Genomic DNA, 20,877 nt, shown 5'->3' with positions numbered 1-20,877 from the left:
AAATACGGGATATAACTCAACACTCAATGTAGCCTATACCTCAATGACATAACAAAAACAAGCTGCAGGGTTCTCCTGTGTGAGCCACAAGCCACTGCTTAGCATGCAGCACTGCTTTTCGCAAAGTAAAACTGGAATCTATCCACTGTGCTGTGAGATTTAATAATGACAATGGACACACGTCTGAGCTCCAGATGTCAGTTGTCAAACCAACATTGTCAGCGTTTTCCAAATATTCCGAAATGAACTTGCACACTTTAAAAGCTTTACAGGAAACGTTGTGTTTTCACGAGCAGCAACTAAAAAAGACTCCTGAAACAGCTGAAAGCAAACAGGATGAAACAGTAAAACACAGCAGATGTTTGAAAGAACAAACAGGACAAGAGAAACTAAAGCGATTCAGTTAGAAGCTACAAAAGTACTGAGAGCTGAACACACTTAAAAACATCTTTCTCTCAGGTTGGTTGTTGCGATGCACTTTTCTTCTTGGTACTTGTCACCTGTAAAACAATTCCCTAAACTCCTTCCCATGGTGTTACTGCAAGTGTTTTATCGAGTTCATGGTGTTGCATTAAATAAATTGCACTCAGCTGTTTCAAGCTCGCTCCAGCTAGTCACGTGACACACACCGCATTTATGGGAGAGTTTAGGCTAATAAATCAGATACAGTAGTGGAGGCTCTACTCGACACTCAAACAAGGGCATTTTAACTCATTGTGTACTTCAGTCAGTGATTGACCAACAGAATCAATGAAATAATGATTTATAAAAAAGATGTATGATCTTGAATGTAGTAATTGCCTGATTGACTGCATAAGTATTTAATCTCTCAATTTAAACAGGCAATAGACACCATTGGCACTGATTAGCTTTCCATCTACTTTACACTTGGCAGCAGTCATCCAAGTGTGTATGCAGTGAAGATCTTGATATATCTAAGTGCTATGCGAAGGCAACTGGACTTGCTTGAGTTTCTTGAAGAGCTCCCTCATTTCTGACTGACTAGTGAGAAGTCACAGGTATAAAACCATGTGGGGGTGTTAACCCTTACAGAGTCATTGAGGTCACATGTGAATTCAGAGTTTTAGAATTGTTAAAGCAACATTATGTAGAAATTGGGATTTTGTCATTTGGGTAGCCACAGGTTTTAAGTGCTTCCCTGATATGTTTATTTTCCTTCTCCTTCCCCTCTGTTGCTGAGAGGGCTATGATAGTAGCTAGGTGTGAAATGTTTTAGGTAACAGAGTTGATGCTGCTTGGTCTTAGCGGGGCTCCTTCTTTGTGTGACTTGGGGAGTCCATGGGGTGACTCTCCCAGGGTACAGTTGGTAATAGAGTGGTCTATCAATGATTTTGTCCTTTTACAATTTTTGCACGTAGTCTATTACCTTCTTGCCTTTGCATACCACTTAGAAATACCATGAACTGAATGACTGACCCAAACCAATGGAGGGACAAAACTTTGCAGTAACATCTAAACAAATATCGGTATCAGCTCTCATCACAGCCACAGAGTCTGTGGACACAACAGTCTCTGATTCAACGTTGTTGGCCAGCCTGAATCCCTCTGTCCTTTTCCTGTGACAGGGCATTAGCCAGGAGCAGACTTAAAAGCAAGCTGGATTAGCCCAGCTCTTATTCCGACTAATTTCTATTCCTCCCTGGATGGTCAGGTTGAAGACAAATTGTCTCAAAATCTGCATGCCCTTGATCCAAAGCACCTGCTTTCCTCTCCAACGCTGATGACAGTATTTCTGCCCTAAGCAATACATGTTTCAGCAATAAAGCTATCCACAGAATGTAGATAAACTCTTCTCCAGACTCTGGTATGACTGTGCCCAGTTCAACATAACAAAGCCCCCCCAGCATGGCTGCAACATATTTGCAGACTCCCCTGTTCTTTGCTCATGTCCTCTGGTATGCTGTACCAAGTCTTGTTGGCAGTGGAGATAAACATTTGAACATTCATTGAATAGCACTTAACACACCTCAGAAGAAAACATTTCTCATTTTATTTCTTTACAGTGATCGTTAGGCAGGTCACTGTGACATAGACTGTGTTATTGGTCCAACCACATAACCTGCAGTGCAATGAAACCCCAAACACCTGTTCACTTACCTCTGGGCGTTTCAACTCTTTGTTAACATAATTGAGATTATTCCAGCCATTATAGGACCACAGTCCTTGGTAGAAAGCAATGCCAATTGGATTTATTCCTACATTTGTGTTCTCAAAGGAGTCTTCAAAGTGTTCAGTGTGCCCTCTGATAAGCATCACAACACCTCCAATTACGATGACTGCCAGGGCCAGAACTTTGGCCACCGTAAAAAAACACTTGCATGTTCACAACAGCCAGCGCTAGAATTGATGCTGCAGCCATGCACTTCACCAGCAGCATCGAAGAGGGGCAGTCTGGGTAGAACGGAGCCATGACATACTGAGCAAAACCCACCGCCAGGCTAGCAAGACCAGCAGGTCTAACAAATGTCACAGAGCTGAAGATTAACATGAAGTCCTGAGGATGTAGATGTACTCCCCACCTGATTCTCTTACAACAATGCCCCAACAATCCCCCCCCCCAAAGGCATCTTAAGTGGATACTGGACAAGCCCATTGCATTGGCTTTAGATTAACAGTTTAGGCTAATGTCAGGCGCCTGACATGATCTTGTCAAACTGACACAAGGTGTAGCATACCCGTTTTCATGACTTTCTGCAGTATTCTCTTTATCAGCAGTCACACTTTCAATAGTTATTAAAATCACATATTCATTATGTGATATTTGAGAGAGTATTTGAGAGAACAATGTATCAGCAAAATTTGTTAGTTTATGAACGTGGACTCCATTTTTAACTAACCTTAGCTACTGTTGCTCTCTGTTAACAGAGCAGAGAGAGGCACAGAGACGAGGCACTTGAGAACGTGCATTAAGTCCTATCCTTTGAAATTTACAGTCCAGCAGCATTAAACAACTTAAACAAATTGTCCACAGGCTTGTATAGGCAACCAAGAGAGACGGGGAAATCAGATTTTTCACATCAACTTACAGTCTGCTCACATAAAAATGTCAAAAAATTTATACATGTCAATTACTTCAATTTACACAATTTCAAACATTTTCAACAGCACCAGCTCGACCATTTGAAACTCCATAGCACCTTTTATATATAAAAAATCTAAACCACCTTCTCTGCCCTGGATTAATGAGGGTGTGGGGCTTTAAAAAGGCAATGCAGATCTATATAGTATCTGGAAATAATGCCCTTCACAGTTTCCCAAAACCCAAGTTGACTTATTCACATCGCTGGTTTTATCCAACCAACAGGCCAAAGCCACAAGATATTTAAACATAAAAAAAACCAACATTTTAACAAGTGAAAAGCCAGAAAGTCCAGTCTCCACTGCCATCTTCTGCGTCCTCCACTGCCTGCAGTCCTGGGAATTCCTTCCAGAGAACTACGGTGGCCTGGAAAAGACAAGAGCCTACAGCCTGGCCCTGGGAGGGGACACGGACACCATAGCCTGTATGGCAGGGGCCATCGCTGGGGCCCACTATGGCATCGAGGCAGTTCCTCAGTCGGGGATAAGGTGCTGTGAGGGGGCGGAGGATGCAGACATAAACGCAGGGCGACTTCACATGCTGTACCACCAGTCATCACAGGGAGGCGGGAGTGGGACAGAGGAGCAGAGCAGTGCAGACGCAACTGAAAGCCAGTCAAATGCTTCTAACAGCACAGAGAAGAAAACTGGAGCTGAGTGATTCTTCAACTGGAGTTTGACAAAAGGACTCTTGTATACGCACACATAGACACACACAGAGACACACACAAATTAAGAATTACTCACGTAAACTTAAAAATATCTTTTTAGTTTTGGACCGTGCTGTAACCTGTGGTCGAAGGTGAGCTGTGAGTAGGGATGTTGAACAAACCAAAACACCAGAGATGAGATTGAATGTATGATAACTGTCATACAAATATTCATTCTGTGTGCTTACCCAGTACATTTACACACATAAACACCTCTCTCCCTTCCCTGCTCTTTCCCGTTTTGTGTTGAACAATCTTTTGTCATGTGAAAGTTGCACTATGATTTGGCCATGTCTCCTTTTATCCTTTTGGCAGATAACAATTATTTAACTTTTTTTAAATTCACATAATCTGTGTGTTATTTTTTAACTTAAGGCTCAACAAGCAGATTTTAACTCGCATACTGTACAGTTCAGAAAATCAGTTGTTTCTGCATCATTTTATTGAAGTCATAAGTCACATACAGTTCTTTTAAAATTAGAACACATAGTATTTAAAACAGTACACAAGTTATTGACAAAGGATGCTGCAGTTTGATTCTTTGGTTCTTTTTGTTTCACACATCTTGAAGCTGCAATGTTTGAAAAAAAGCACAATCGGCAAACCTACTAAATCAGAGGTTTTTCTCTGCTGGGGCAACCTCTAGGAACAGCTGCAGGAACACTGTTAACTTGGTCAACAGTTCTGGGCAGAGCTTGTAATGGACGAAGGGTATGTATATTATAGCTCCACTGACGATAAATAAAGTCACATAGAGGTATTCAATCTGAGGATCGTCTATGATGGGTGCCAGCACCAGGAATATTGCTGCAAGGACGACCAGTATGGGGAGTATAATGGGGACCTGTGGAGAAAGGAAGCGACAGGACATCTGATTCCAGTCTAACTTATATGTTATATACAAATATGTTTTTATAATGATGATGAATGTGTGTGAAACTGACCCTGTATGGTCTGGGAAGCTCTGGCTTCTTTATCTTGAGGTAGATGAGTCCAGACAGGGTGATGGCATAGAAAAACCAGGCAGTGAAACTGCAACAGTGAAGAAGAGTGTCAGACAAATGCAAACAAGTTATTTATTCTCAATACAAGTAATAAAGAAGAAGTGTCATACTAAATATTTGACAAGCAGATTGGGCTTTCACCTGAAGTAGTTGACAATACTCTGGAAGTCTCCGGGGATAAGCACCAGCAGAGAGATAATGGTGGTGAAGATAAGGGCTGGAGAAGGAGTCAGTCTGTGGACATGAGCCATTGCCAGAATATCTGGCTACAAAACAAACACAAGTTTGGATGAAACTATGTGACAACCATCTTATACTGAATAATATAACACATTTCCATGAGGAAGAGAGATTCTCACCATGTGTCCTTCCCTGGCAGCAACAAAGCACACACGACCGCCGCTGAAGAACGTCCCGTTCAGTGAACCAAAAGCAGATAATGCTGCAGCCACAGACATGATCCAGCCCCAGCTCCCTAACACCTTATTCCTGTGGAAAAAGGCTGAAGTTCATAAAAAATGGATCTGGAGAGAAGGCAGAGCTCTTTACAGCCAATATCTCCAAAACAATGTACACCAAAACAATCTAGATGGATGATTGACACAACAAATCAATTGTTTTTTTTATTTTGGCATGAACTGTCCCTTTAAGGCTAGTGGCTTGAGGCTACATTAGCTGCTACTAGTGTTGTGTACAAAAAGGACGCTGGACGAGAGGTTTATGCACGCAACTCTCTTTACTTTTGATCAAAAGCATCTTAAACATACTGGAGGCATTACCAAATGAACACAGATTTATTCATCCTGAATGGACATAACACTTTCCCCTCTCTGGGGGGGTTCAAATATGAAAGGTAGACACAAAGTCCTTCAGGTGATCAGGCCGTGCCCTGACACGCACTGGCTGTGGAGAACACACAGCTGCAGGTGAGGCAAACAGTGGTGTGGGGGCTGGGGACTGGGGCAGCGCCGATGGTGATGGGGGCCCTGGGTGTGATGACGAGGGAGTATCTTCAGACTGTGCGGCTGATCGAGGTATGGAGTCCCCTGCTCCGCTCTGGGTGGCATCATGTCCCTGCTGCTCTGAGTTGACGTTGCAGGAGGTGCTTGCACCTTCTGAAGGCAGCTAGTGTGCCAGCAGGTGCCATCATCAAGGAGGTATGTGGCTGGGCCCAGTTGGCGGGCCACCTGTTGTGGAGTGGACCAAAATGATGCCATCTTGTTCTCCCTGTGTGGTCGGCGAGCTCTAGTAGTCTGTCACAGTGATATCTGGCACCCATATCCTCTTTTTCTCGTCAAACCACTGTTTCATCTGCTTCTGACGGCGGGTGACTGAGGCCTTGACTGGTGTGAGTGAGTTCTGGGCTGCGGTAGGGCGGAGCCTGTCCAGTGGTAGGTTTAACTCCCTGCCTAGCATGAAAGAGGCTGGGGAAACCTCCGTGGTCGAATGCTGGGTAGCTAGGTAGTGTGACAGTGTCAGACGTATGGCTTGTTTAAATGAACAGCCCTGGGCCTGATGTGCTCTGATTCCATTTTTTAGGGATTGATGGAAGCATTCCACCCCACTGTTTGCCTGTGGGTGATAAAGGGCTGTGCGGATGTGTCGAATCCCCTTGTTCTCCAGGTATAAAGTGAACTCCACAGATATAAACTGTGGACCATTGTCGGTGGTAATGGTCTGTGGAAGGCCCCAGCGGGAGAAGAGGGAAGTCCACAATGACCTGAGAGGTGATGGAGCCGGTGGTTGTCAGTTCAGTGTAAATCATATAGTACGATCAAGAATCGCTGATAGTGGGGGGCACTGTGAATCTCGCCACATATGTTTAGTTGCAGATGCTCCCATGGGTTTGAGGGCCAGGCCAGAGGTTGCAGGGGTGGCGGGGGTTGGCTGCCCCTTTTGCCACTCACAAGGCATGCTGGACATTCTTTTACAAGGGCCTCAATGTCTTGGTCTATGCCTGGCCACCACACCAGGTCGCGGCATCTCTGTTTAAACTTCACTATGCCCAGGTGGCCCTCATGTGCCATGGCCAGCACACGGGCGCGAAGGGCCCCTGTAATCACAGTGCAAAGCCCCCATGCCACACGTGTCATTCCAACAAGAGAGCTCCTGCTTGATACGAGAAAAGGCTAACAGCTCCTCTGGCAATTCCCTTGGCCATCCTTGATGAATGTAGGTGCAGAGCTGGGAGATGACTGGATCCTGCTCTGAGGCTTCCTTCAGGTCCCGTAGAGTGACCGTGGACTCGAGCGGAGTGTGTAGCAAGTGAATAATCTCACTTTTGATGTGGTTGACGCTGGTGGGTGGGGCCTTGGCAGGAACTGAATGAGAGAGAAGGTCTGCAACGACATTATCCCGGCCAGGGGTAAACTGCAGAGTGTAGTTGTATTGGCGAAGGCGGTCATACCAATGGTGCAGTCTCAGTGGCTTATGACCGGTGCCAGTAGAGGAGAGCAGAGAAGTCGAGGCCTGGTGGTCTGTTCTCAGCGTAAACTGGCGGCCATAAAGGTAGAGGTGCCATCTCTCACAAGCCCACATACAAGCAAGTGCCTCCCGCTCCCCAACTGAGTATCGCTGTTCGGATTGGTTCAGAGCCCGGGAGGCAAAAGCAACAGGCCTCTCCATGCCTTTCTGTAACTGTGATAGTACAGCCCCTATTGCCATGGCCAAGGCATCACAGGTAACCAGGGTGTGACTGGATATGTCAAAATGTGCCAACACAGGAGATGGTAAGTTGGGCTTTAACAGTTTGCACTGCCTTGGTGCATTCTGGAGACCAGACCCACGGCTCATCTTTCTGAAGCAGCTGGCGTGGTGGGGCTGTTATGGCTGAATACTGAGGCATGAACTTCATGTAGTATCCTGTCATGCCCGGGAATGAAGCGAGCTGGGCAGCCGAGGTCTGTTCGGGAATGGAGAGGATGGCCTCCACATTGGATTGAAGGGGAGAGATGCCCTCAGTGGAAAGTCGGAAGCCTACATATTCAATGGCCGGCACAGCAAAAACACATTTGCTGCCATTGAGGATTAGGCCGTGCTTGGCCAGGGCTTCAAACACACTTTGCAGGCGACTGTCATGGATAGCAGTAGTAGCACCATGTACCACCACATCATCAAGGTAAATAACGACACCTGGTATACCTGCAAGCACTGAGGTCATGACCTTTTGAAAGCAGGACGGGGCGGAGCTTAGGCCAAACGGCATCCTTGTGTAGCGGAAAACACCGAGGTGTGTAACAAAGGCCGTCAGGTTTCTGCTTTCAGGGAAGAGAGGCACCTGGAGATAGCCCTCTCTGAGATCCAGTTTTGAAAAGACCGTGGAGCCATGAAATTGTGCAGTGAGCTCCATAGACGTGGGTAGCGGGTATCTGTCTGGGATGACTGCTTTGTTTGCTGCGCGGAGGTCCACACAGACGCGCAGAGCCCCTGATTTCTTTCTGACAACAACCAAATTTGAAATCCATGGTGATGCATCAACCGGCTCAATGATACCGGCATCCAGCAGCCGCTGCAGCTCAACGGACACTCCATCCCTCAGGGCCAGTGGAATACGGCGCAGTGGCTGGACAAACGGAGTCACAGAGCAGTCAATCAGGGGTTGATGGGCGAAAGCAGAAAGACAGCCTAGCCCTTCAAACAGTGATGCCCACTTCTGATGCGGTCCGACAGCGACAGTCATGATGGCAGCCCCCCCTGTGTCGATGAGTGAAAATCCCAATGCCATGAACAGATCCAGCCCCATTAAATTTGCCCCTCGTCGGGCCACATTGAAGACAAAGGAGGGCAAGACCCTAGTGCCATAGCTAACAGACTATGGACCCCAACAGGTTAATTTTTGAGTCACCATACCTGTGTAGGTCGGCAGTGGGCGTGGACAGCAGGGAGACACTTGCGCCTGTGTCTAGCAGCAGGGGAATACACACATCATTTATATTCACTGTACATGACTTGAACTGCATGGGCCCCCGATGTTACATGGCGAATTATGGTGGGTGAACCACAGGAGGTGTGTCCATCCGATCTGGAGGGGGCAGAGCGGCACATTTTTGCAAAGTGATTTTTTCTTCCACAGTTATGACATGTTTGGTCATTAGCTGGACAGTTCTGAGCTCTGGTGGCATGTGTGCTTGATCCACAGTTACCGCAGGAGAGCTGCCTTTGACGCTGATGCAGCCCATGTTGTCTTGTGAGATGCATGACTGGGTCTGGGGCCGTCTCTGGTACCTCCAAACCTGTGCTAGATGACTGCTGCTGCTGCTGCTGCTCATGTGACTGTGCACTTATGCGTACTGCTTGACTTAATGATAATTCTGACCGTGTTAATTTCGCTGCACATTCAGCTGCACTTTAAATTTGAAATGCAATGGCAACAGCCTTAGCCAGTGTTAAATCCTCTGATTCAAGTAGCAACGTCTCCCTAATTTTAGGAGATGCAGTGTGCTCAATCAGTTGATCACGTATCATCTCCTCTGTCAATGCGCCAAATTTACAATGGCTGGCTAAACCTTTCAGGTTGGAGACGTACTGATGGACGGACTCACCAGGGAGTTGATGTCTTTACCTGAACACAAACTGTCTCAATAAAGCACTCTGTGGGGCAGCAAACTGGTCTTTTAAAAATTTCACTGTCCCTGCATAGTCTGTATTAGTCCCGTTGCCGGTTAACGTTTCCAGCACACGTTGTCCCTTGACTCCTAAACAGTGCTTCAGCAATGCTGTTTTCTGAACTGCACTCACGTCGGCAAGTCTCGTAGCTTGAAGGTACATTTCAAAAGACTGATGCCAGCGATTCCACGGTATTGTAGGCTCACCGGGAAGTGCGAGGAAAGGAGGTGAGGGAGGAAGAGAAAATTCAGCCATCCTTGTCGCCATATGTTGTGTATAAAAAGGACGCTGAACGAGAGGTTTATGCACGCAACTCTCTTTACTTTCGATCAAAGCAAGACTAACAAATTCAGACAAAAACAGCTGCATCCTAAACATGCAGCGAGGCATCACCAAACGAACACAGATTAATTCGTCCTGAACGGACATAACAACTAGCACAACACAAAACACCTGAAACTCAGACTAAACTCTAGATGACTGAGTAACAATGTGGCTAATGTGGGTGCCATGTTTTCAAGTTCAGGTGTAGAATAAAAAGGACAATATTCTGCTGCATCAGTTTTGATACTTTTTCCACAGTGTCATCGGGGTGGGTAGATCTACTCTTTTAAAATAAAGTGAACAACATGAAGCGTTGTCTTACCCCCAGGTTACTGCTACTGCGCTGGAGGACATGAGCTCATTTGGTGTCATCACTGTCAGATAGCTCACATTCACCAGCAGATACAAGCCAGTCACCAGAGAAACGGCTATGATAACTGCCCTAGGAAGATTCACCTGAAAGAAAGAAGGCGACACCATTTTGATGTTGTGGTAAACATATAAACATGAACAGCTGACATGATCTAGGCTTCGACCAACCAAATCTGAGAAACTTTTGGCCCCAATTTACAAAACTGTACAGAAACTTCCAATGAAGCTGGAAAGCAGAAAAATTGACAATGCACCACCTATGTACCCTTCACACAATATTCACACTGAGAAAAATGGGCATTGGTTAGATGTGGATTTGACTAGATAACACAATGACTGAGTATGACAATGATTCATTTAAGGAATAAAACATCTTCCAAGTTCTAAATAAAATATTCAGGATCTGTCAGCTATGAAGTGAATGTTTTATTCACTTTCTTTCTTTGTTTTTATTTTAGAGTAAGAGATTAATTTTGTAAAGCATCATCAAAAGTGTTTTAAAGGAATATGTGAATCTGTTTGAACTGTTCGAACAGCAAGTGTTATCTTGTAAAAGGTTTTTGTTGATCACATTTGCTGACCTGTGATTCTATATAGTCACTGCTTGTCTTACATGGTCTATTTTTAATGATATCATTTAGTGGCAACAGACAACTTTTCCCCCTTAGTGTTTCCATGATGTTATTGTTGGCACAGCTGTTGCAAAGATCACCAGTTAACCTTCCTTTTCCCGGTGACTGCGTGCCTAGTGGCAGAAAAATTTGTAACCAATTGTAAGGGTAAGGGCTAGGGTTATTTAACTTTATAATGACATGCTGAAGCAGAAAACTTGTCTATTGCCAGTTTAAATTACATTATTTCACAAAAATCAATTTCCAACAAGAAATGGTCAAGAATTTAGGGAGTTAAAAAAATCCATAACTACCTAACTACTTAAAGCCAGCCTTGATTGAAAATTGCCAATGTGAGCTGCTTTTTCTGCCAAAAAACATTCTTTGATTTGCAGCTTGATGTTGTGTTTTCACATCACTATCATTACTGCACACATGCACATGATAACAACGCTGGCAAGCACTCACATTTGTCTCAGTTAGATAAGAGCACAATTGCAGCAATAAAAACACACTTTGAGTATCTTTATGGTGCATGCAGAAACTTTAAAGCATTCTCCGAACTGATAAAAAGTCAACAGATTGGTGAACAGGGTTTGAAATAAGCACGATGAAAGCTGATAAAAAAGAAGTTATAAAATTAGTTTTTGGGTTTTGTTTCCCAATTTGGCATCAAGACACTGATCTGGCTAAATATTTAACAAGGCATCTGCTGACTAGAGTAACTGTTGTACTGTTGAATAAAATACATAACACATAATATAATACAGATATACATTTTCACGTCAGGTCTTTTCAGCTCCTTGTAGACATAATTCAAGTTGTACCATCCAGCGTAAGACCACAGTCCTTGATAAAAAGCCATTCCTAAAGTGTTCAAAGAGTACTGAGTGCCTTTAAATGCATTCTCAACTTTCAAATTCTCCACAATTACACTGCTGCTCTGTACAAGCTCCACTATCCCTCCAATTACGATGAATGTCAGCGTCAGCACTTTGGCCACCAAAAAGACCACTTGGATTCTGATGGCAACCCGGACATTCATGACATTGACTATGGTAACAACCAGTATAGTCACAGCTGCGGCACACTTTACTACCAGCTGAGGAGGATGGCAGTCAGGGTAAAAGGGTGCTATCACGTACTCTGCAATGCTCAATGCCGCTGCAGTAGCCCCAAATGGCTTCAAAACTATGGTAGCAGTGTATGCTGCAAAGAAAGCAGGACATGAACCATAGATCCTCAGTAGGTAGATGAACTCCCCACCAGATTCAGGAATGACTGTTCCAAGCTTGGTATAGAACAGTGCTGCAAACATAGTTACAACTCCTGAGAGATCCCCAGACTTGCTCCTGGGCTTCCAACGAAGGCCGATATTAACTGTGGGGACATGAATATACCAGAGCCGATCATGGTTCCTGAAACAAATGCTACACCGCCAATCAACCAAATTTCCTGCTTCATTTTCAGGGATTGTGGTTCTTTGTCCGCCATGACTAAATAGATCCAAAGTCATAAGACGAAGGTACTGAAGTTGTTATTCACCCTCACAGAAGAGATACTGAAGAAGTGGGCATACACTTGATGACTGTACAAATCATTAAACCTGCAACACAGAAATTGAACAAGAGGCTGTAAAAACGTACACAGTCAAGCATACGCTGATCCCATCCCTCTGTGGGAGTCTCTAAGAAACACACACCTACAAATGATTGCTTCGTAACGTACACTGATTAACTGTAGTCTTAAAATAAATATTTCATGGCCTTGAATGTTTCCTCTTAAGAGACATGTTAACTCGCAACTATTTATATATCATGGGACTAGATAAAACTAGGGATGGCTCGATACCACTTTTTCATGTCTGATACCGATGCCGATAAGACAAGATTGAGTATCTGCCGATACCGATATTAATCCGATACAGCATTCCCCCTCTCTTAAACAACAACGTTTTAGATAATACATGTGCATGGAAGCACTTTACTTAACCTAGCCATTTAAAAAAACATGTTTAAACTGTAGAAGGAATATTCTACTTCTCTAAAGGAAGAAATACATAGACTACATCATGAATCAGTTCTGCAGTAGTGCTGCTTCTTGTTATTTTGACTTCTTTGCACACAGAACTTTTAGCTTTTGAGTATTTATGATTCAGGTGTTTTAATCACAGTGTAAAATACGGGATATAACTCAACACTCAATGTAGCCTATACCTCAATGACATAGCAAAAGCAAGCTGCAGGGTTCTCCTGTGTGAGCCACAAGCCACTGCTTAGCATGCAGCACTGCTTTTTGCAAAGTAAAACTAGAATCTATCCACTGTGCTGTGAGATTTAATAATGACAATGGACACACGTCTGAGCCCCAGATGTCAGTTGTCAAACCAACATTGTCAGCGTTTCCCAAATATTCAGAAATGAACTTGCACACTTATGCCATTTTTCCATTACATCTACTGATAATAAAAGCTTTAAAAGCTTTAAAGGAAACGTGTTTTCACCAGCAGCAACTAAAAACGACTCCTGAAACAGCTTAAAGTAAACATGATGAAACAGTAAAACACAGCAGATGTTTGAAAGAACAAACAGGACAAGAGAAACTAAAGAGATTCAGTTAGAAGCTACAAAAGTACTGAGAGCTTAACACACTTAAAAACATCTTTCTCTCAGGTTGGTTGTTGCGATGCACTTTTCTTCTTGGTACTTGTCACCCGTAAAACAATTCCCCAAACTCCTTCCCATGGTGTTACTGCAAGTGTTTTATCAAGTTCATGGTGTTGAAGTTTCCAGCGGTGCTGCCACCCCTCAAAACACTTGCATTTAATAAATTGCACACTTCTTTCTTCCTCTAGCTTAAAGTAATTCCACACAGCTGACATGATGACAGTCTCACTCAAGCTCGCTCCAGCTAGTCACGTGACACACACCGCATTTATGGGAGAGTTTAGGCTAATAAATCAGATCGGATTATACATTTTCCCCTCTCAGATATACATTCCAGTCAATTTTGGCCAACATTGGACCGATACCGATAATATATATATTGGTTCAGTGCATGTCCACCTTCCTCAGTCGCTGATATCTCATGGCCTTGAGTTACTCTCTATGAGAACGAATATCAAGATCCGGACAGTGCCTCCCTATCTTCCATTATTTTCTATGAGGCACATCTGCTCTTCTGGGGTAACAGAAAATAAATGACTGAATTTGGGGTGAACTTGATCATTTATATAAGAATGAGAATAAAGAAGTATATATGAACATATGACTAAACAAGTAAAAATAGTTTCCACAATATACAGTACTGAATTGAATATTAACTCCAGTCTAATGCTTGTAAATCTTTATACTGTAAATCTAGATCTTGATTCTTCACTCACATTGTAACATATCCTGTTATCACTTATCAGGAAGTGATCATTCTTGTTGCATACAGCAGTGGAGGCTCTATTCCGACACTCAAACACTTACAATGGCATTTTAACTCATTGTGTACTTCAATCAGTGATTGGCCAACAGAATCAATAAAATAATGATTTATAAAAAAGATGTATGATCTTGAATGTAGTAATAGCCTGATTGACTGCATAAGTATTTAATCTCTCAATTTAAACAGACAATAGACACCATTGGCGTTTAGACTGGTTTCCAATTAAATCAATGTTGTCTGCCACCAGGCCCGATGACAATGTGAAAACGAAGAGTGACTGGAGAACCAATCCATGGCAGCCTGGAATCCTTTCAATCTGATTTATAAATCATTATAGACCACATTAATGAATAAACTCAACTAATGTTTTGTCCCGTGTTGTTGGTAGTTGCTGTTTAAAAAGCAACCAGGTTGTTTTTGTGACAGCAGTATCAACAATAAGACCAATTGGAAATGCTACAGAAGTGGGAAAGTTGTCTGTTTCCACTTTAATATTTTCTAAATCATAATTGTATTTTCATCATATATCATTAATAAAAACTGAAACCCTTACTTCTGGATGTTTCAGCTCTTCAGTTAAAAAATTCAAAGTGTTCCAGCCATCATAGGACCACAAGCCCTGATAGAAAGCAAGGCCAATTGAGCTGACATCAACATTTGTTCCCTCAAAAGACTTATCAAAATTCTCAGTGTGTCCCTGGAACAGCATCACAACACCATGCAGGACGATCCCTGTCAGTGCCAGCACTTTGACTGCCATGGTCACCACCTGGATGGCGGTGGCTGAGCGGACGTTCAGACAGTTAATTATAGCCAACACCATGATACCTCCTGCAGCCACGCACTTCACTAACAGTTGTGGAGGGGTGCAGCCACTGTAAAAGGGGGCCACAACATATTCAGCAGCGCTCAGAGCAATTCCTGTGGCACTGGCAGGCCTCATGATGATGACATAGGTTAAGACATACATGAAGGCCACCACTTTCCCTGCCGTCCGCAGAATGTAGATAAACTCTCCTCCAGACTCTGGTATGACTGTGCCCAGTTCAGCATAGCAGAGTCCCCCCAGCATGGCTATCAACCCACAGCAAGCCCATACAACAAAGCTGGCCCCAGGGCTCCCGATAGCTGACAGCACATACTGGGGAGATATGAATATCCCAGATCCAATCATGGTTCCAGCGATGAATGACACAGCTCCTATAAGCCCCACTTCCCTCCTCAGATTGAATCTCTGTTTGTCACTCTCCATTGTTTGAGAGCTGCTACTTGCTCGGAGACATTCGCAGTGTGAGGCATGCATACACATGCTCTAATTGAACTGGCTACAGATTAACAGGCCACTGTTAGGTAATGTTAGAGCCATGTTGGAGTTGGAATCAGCCTTCAACAGACAGTAAACCAAGGTGTGGTTTTGGTCTTAGACCTTGCTCACTACTTCCCTTAATCACATTTTCCATTTTTACAGCATAACTTACCATTGAGCTGAGATGTTTCTGCAACCCAACTCTGGGTCAGATTAACCCAGTGCTGTGTTTTTCCATATTTGACAGTAACAACCCAAGTTGCATTTTTTTTTTAGTGCGTGCTTGTTATGAAGCTATTACTCTAGCTGACAGACCACCAACTTTAAGATTCTCCTGCTTATCCCTAAACCATTAACAAGACAAAGACACATTGAAAACATAATATTAGGAATGGTATGCCTATTGACCTGAAATGTTCCCCAACTTCACAGTGAACAGAAACAACTTAATACAAATGCATAAATAATTACTAACACATTATGTAATACCTTGGAACACCAGGATTATAATGTATTTTCACATCATAGTAATGTAAATCCATGCTAATACAATCATGACACCAGGAGATCCACTGACAATCAATGCACATGTCAGGTTACTCCAAAAATGACATTGTTCCAGTCTTAAGGCCTTACTTAGAAACACAGGTCTCCACAGATTGTTAATGTGTGTTGTCTAAGCTATGGACACACCTAGTATTGATTTGCTATGGTTTCCTGACATAAAACTGCTCCTTATGATGCTTTTTTATTATCATTACTTTGAGGGATTACATGCAGCAAAGGGCCGGAGGTCAGACTCAAGATGTGCGAGGACGCAGTATCTGTACATGAGGCAAGTGCTCTGCCAACTAAGCTACTGGGGCGCCCCCTCATGTACGTGTGACGTCATTCTTAAGGTCACAAGCCACTGGGTCATGACTACAGGTGATACTCGGAGTGTAAATTGACTGATAACTGAGGGCTTCGCCTTGTGGTCTAGCTCTCTCTTCATGACAACAGTTATTCAGACCATATCAGATGTTTGAGCACAATACCAGTCCACCCATTCACCTGAGTGTGGGTAGTGCATTAAGGCTGCAGTGGTGTGGACCATAGGGGTTGCCTGTTGTTCAAGAATATAAATCATAAAGTTTTGATGGGCTGCTGAAGAACAGATTATGGACCTGCAGATATGATTTTAAAAAAGGATTTCATGATCTGCCCACTGCAGTCAAATCTTTTTAATTATCTTTAAAGGGGCTCTGTGGAACTTCTGTGTGGTGCTGGAAGCCGGTTGTTAGTTTATGTATGTGGACTCCAACGTTAGCTACCGTTGCTCTCTGTTAACAGAGCAGGGTTAGTGCATTAGTCCTATCCTTTGAAATTTACAGTCCAGCAACATTAAACAACTTAAACAAATTGTCCACAGGTTGTATAGGCAACCAAGAGAGATGGGGAAATCAGATTTTTCACATCACCTTACAATCTGCTCACATATAACCAATAAATAGTGATTTATACATGTCAATTGCTTCAATTCATACAATTTCAAACATTTTCAACAGCACCAGCTTGACCATTTTAAACTCCGTAGCAACCTTTAAATATAAAAAAGCTAAACCACCTTCTCTGCCCTGGATTAATGAGGGTGTGGGGCTTTTAAAAAGGCAATGCAGAAGAGCAGAGCACAGGTGGAAGAAAGATAAACTTCCTGACTCTCATGTATCTCTCAAAAATCTAATGTTATCTGACCAAGTTGCTGTCAAAAACACTTGGTTTTCAGTACTTCTCAAATCTCATCTCTGACCAGGGTCACAACGCCAGAGTCCTTTTCAAGACAAACAATTCTGTTGTCAGTCCTTCATTTAACTATTCCATTGTTGCATGCCCTGAAAAATGTGAGGAATTTCTCAACTGTTTCACTGATACAATTTCACAGATTAGACAATTTATATTCCCAGACTCTAGAGAGATTGACATATATTCTTGTCGTACCTCTCACTTAACCCACTTTCATCAAATCTCTCTGCAAACTCTGTAAAATACCATTGGAGTTCTAAACTCCACCTGCGCAGCTGACTGTTTTCCTATGTGGATTTTAAAGGTAGTTATTGAGACAGTTGGTCCGGATATTTTAGTTATTGTAAATCGCTCTTTATCCACTGGTGAATTTCCTTCCAATTTTAAACATGCAACTGTTTATCCCCTTCTTAAGAAACCTTCCCTTGACCCTAATGTTTTAGGCAATTGTAGACTGATATCCAAGCAACCATTTTTATCAAAAAACTTTAGAAAAAATAGTCTTTGTTCTTTGTCTACAATTGACCTCCTTTATGAATGCTAATCTCATCTTTGACACATTCCAATCAGGTTTTCATTTTTTCCATAGCACAGAGACTGCTCTGATTTAGGTCTCAAACGACATACTGCTCAATACAGATGCAGGTTTTTACTCGGTTTTAATTCTTCTTGATCTTAGCTCAGCTTTAGATACAGGCGACAATAACATTTTAATCAACAGTCTAGAGTCTTTTGTTGGCATTTGTGATGTGGCATTGGATTGGTTTTTTTCTTAGCTAACAAAAACATAATTTTCTGTTAAAATCAGTGAGTCCTCTTCGTCAAGCACCTCCCTCACCCCTCTGGTCAACTTGGTTCCATTTTAGGTCCCTTGCCATTTTCTATAGGGTTAGGGTTACTCCCACTGGGTCAGATAATCAGCAAATACAACATTAATTAACATTGCTATGCTGATGACACCCAACTTTATGTTTATCCAATTCTTGGAAGACATCCATCAGTTTGTGTGGTTAAGGCCCTTAATCTATCCATGTAAAAGACGTGGCCAGAAACCTTGGTGTGGTTTTGGACTCAGGTCTCTCTTTTAATACTCAGGGGTCAAAAGTTTTACAGTCTTGCTTCCATCAGCTTAGACTGATCTCTAAGGTTAGACTCTTTATCTCTTTTTCAGATTTAGGAAAGGTTATTCATTCGACTACTGTAATGCACTGTACTCTGGCATCAGTAAGGGAAACATTCATAAGCCTCATTTAATTCAAAATGAATCTCAGGGCTCACACGTGTCCTTAACGACTCTGTAAGGACACACCCACATAGAGTAAAAGACTGCAAACTCCCCTCCAGTTAGTTAGAACTGAAGAAGCCTCTTGGATGAGAGGTGAAACGTCTTCAAGAAACTGAAACAAGTCCAGTTGTCTACGATACAGCACTTAGGAATCGTTTGCTAATTTAGTTTGTTATTCAGTGCGGCTATTGCAGCAATTAGTGCATACACATATAAACAATGTGGACATAATTACAAATACAAATACAGTGACAGACTAGAGAAGGCAATCTCTCAAATAAATTGCTTTGTGAATGCTGGATGTTGAAAAGCTGACGCTAAACTGTATTGCTGGCTTAAAAAGTCAACAATACCATAAAAGGAAACAACAAAAACAGGGGACATTTTGACAAGAAATGAACACAATAATTTTAAAAATAACTGAAAATAAAGAGGAAGAAATGGAGAAGATAAAATGAAAAGTGAAAATAATGGAGGGCGTGATATGTTTGGGTTTAGATGCATTGCAGGCAACTTTCGGGGGATGGGTTAAGTATTTGGAATTATCGATTTTTTTCTGTTCATACATGCCCACATATATACACATCAACATACATATTGTTTTCATTTTCCCCCTATGCCTTTTTAAAAATTCTTTTTATTCCCCCCTTTTTCTTCATTTCCCTTCCTCAGCTACATGCTTACATTGCCATTTAGAATTTTGTTTTTGTGACAAAAGTTAGGGCTACAACTAAGGATGAAATATTTCTCTTCCCAGAAATGATTAACTGGTAGCCAGAGCCATGGGATATGAAGTGTTACCTATTGGTACAGTCAGTACAAGATAAGAGATGGCACAGTTGAAAGTGGTTTGTTTGATTTGGCAACGTCAACACTTTTAGTAGCAGTTGTGAATTTGAAGTCACCGAGGAAAGTAGGTTTGGTATTGCTTTTTCTTTTTTTTTTTCAGACACACTGGTGCAAAATATAATTATTTTTATTATTTTACTTGTCATCTGGATGCAGCATATTTGCAGACTCCCCTGTTCTTTGCTCATGTCCTGTGTACTGTACCAAGTCATGTTGGCAGTGGAGATAAACATTTGAACATTCATTGAATAGCACTTAGTTTTTCACCTCAGAAGAAAAAATATATTATTTTATTTCTTTACGGTGATCGCTGGGCAGAAGGTCAGTGTCACTGTGACATAGACTGTGTAATTGGTCCAACCACATAACCTGCAGTGCAATAAAACCCCAAACACCTGTTCACTTACCTCTGGGCGTTTCAACTCTTCGGTAACATAATTGAGATTATTCCAGCCATCATAGGACCACAGTCCCTGGTAGAAAGCTATGCCAATTGGATTTATTCCTACATTTGTGTTCTCAAAGGAGTCTTCAAAGTTTTCAGTGTGCCCTCTGATAAGCATCACCACACCTCCAATTACGATGACTGCCAGGGCCAGAACTTTGGCCACCATAAAAAACACTTGGACTGACATGGAAAGGCGAACATTCAGGCAGTTCACAACGGCCAGCACTAGAATTGATGCTGCAGCCATGCACTTCACCAGCAGGATCGGAGGGGGGCAGTCTGGGTAGAAAGGAGCCACGACATACTGAGCAAAACCCAGCGCCAGGCCAGCAACACCAGCAGGTCTAACAAATGTCACAGAGCTGAAGATTAACATGAAGGCGAGGACTGGACTTGAAGTCCTGAGGATGTAGATGTACTCCCCACCTGATTCTCTTATAACAGTGCCCAGCTCAACGTAGCAGAAAGACACCATTATCACCAGTACACCACAGGCAGCCCACACCACCAAGCTGGCTCCGGGGCTGCCGATGGAGTAGAGCACTGTCTGCGGGGTCATGAAGATTCCAGCTCCAATCATTGTCCCTGCAATGAGGGACACGGCTCCCAACAGCCCTACTTCCCGCTTCAGGTTGAGCTTCTGTGTCTTGTTATCCATAATCACAGCCTGTCTGATTTGAAACACCTCTGCCTGTGGACAAAACACTGCAATTCTGTGGCCGAAGTCACTCTTGCAGCAACTCATGGAGTTAATAATTATGTGGGTTGGTCATACTACTGATTGTATTTATATGAGCCTGTTTGGCTTTCTAACTTTAACAGTGTAGGCTGTATGCAGTGTAGGTCATATCTTTGTCAGCTGTGCTCCTTTCTTTTGTAGCACGAGGTCAGAGATGCAGTACACCTGAGCAAGCAGGACTTAGAAGTCCTAAATTAGACCTGTGAGACGCTCTTCTGCTAGTCTATCAAGTGACATTGTTCTTCGTTTGTGTTTCATACCCACACACTCATACACAGAAGCACTACTTTTAAGCCTTCTGGCTAATAATT

The 20,877-nt window shown here is 42.8% G+C and overlaps 1 protein-coding gene across 1 annotated transcript; it reads right to left on the bottom strand.

The window, feature by feature from the left end:
- Positions 1-4,231: 4,231 nt before the first annotated feature.
- On the bottom strand, positions 4,232-20,485 carry LOC311273718 (b(0,+)-type amino acid transporter 1-like; the record flags this gene model as incomplete). The annotated part of the gene is made up of 6 exons (XM_084380927.1): positions 4,232-4,653; positions 4,754-4,841; positions 4,955-5,079; positions 5,173-5,302; positions 10,065-10,198; positions 19,787-20,485. The coding sequence occupies 6 exons, from the start codon at positions 20,483-20,485 to the stop codon at positions 4,423-4,425; spliced, it is 1,407 nt and encodes a 468-aa protein (XP_084237053.1). The 3' UTR covers positions 4,232-4,422.
- Positions 20,486-20,877: the final 392 nt, after the last annotated feature.

Source organism: Pagrus pagrus, assembly GCF_965226575.1.
Source record: "Pagrus pagrus genome assembly, chromosome: 18".
NCBI classification, from domain to species: Eukaryota; Metazoa; Chordata; class Actinopteri; order Spariformes; family Sparidae; genus Pagrus; species Pagrus pagrus.
The sequence above is the reverse complement of the archived record's forward strand: the minus strand, read 5'-3'. Positions and strand labels throughout refer to the sequence as shown.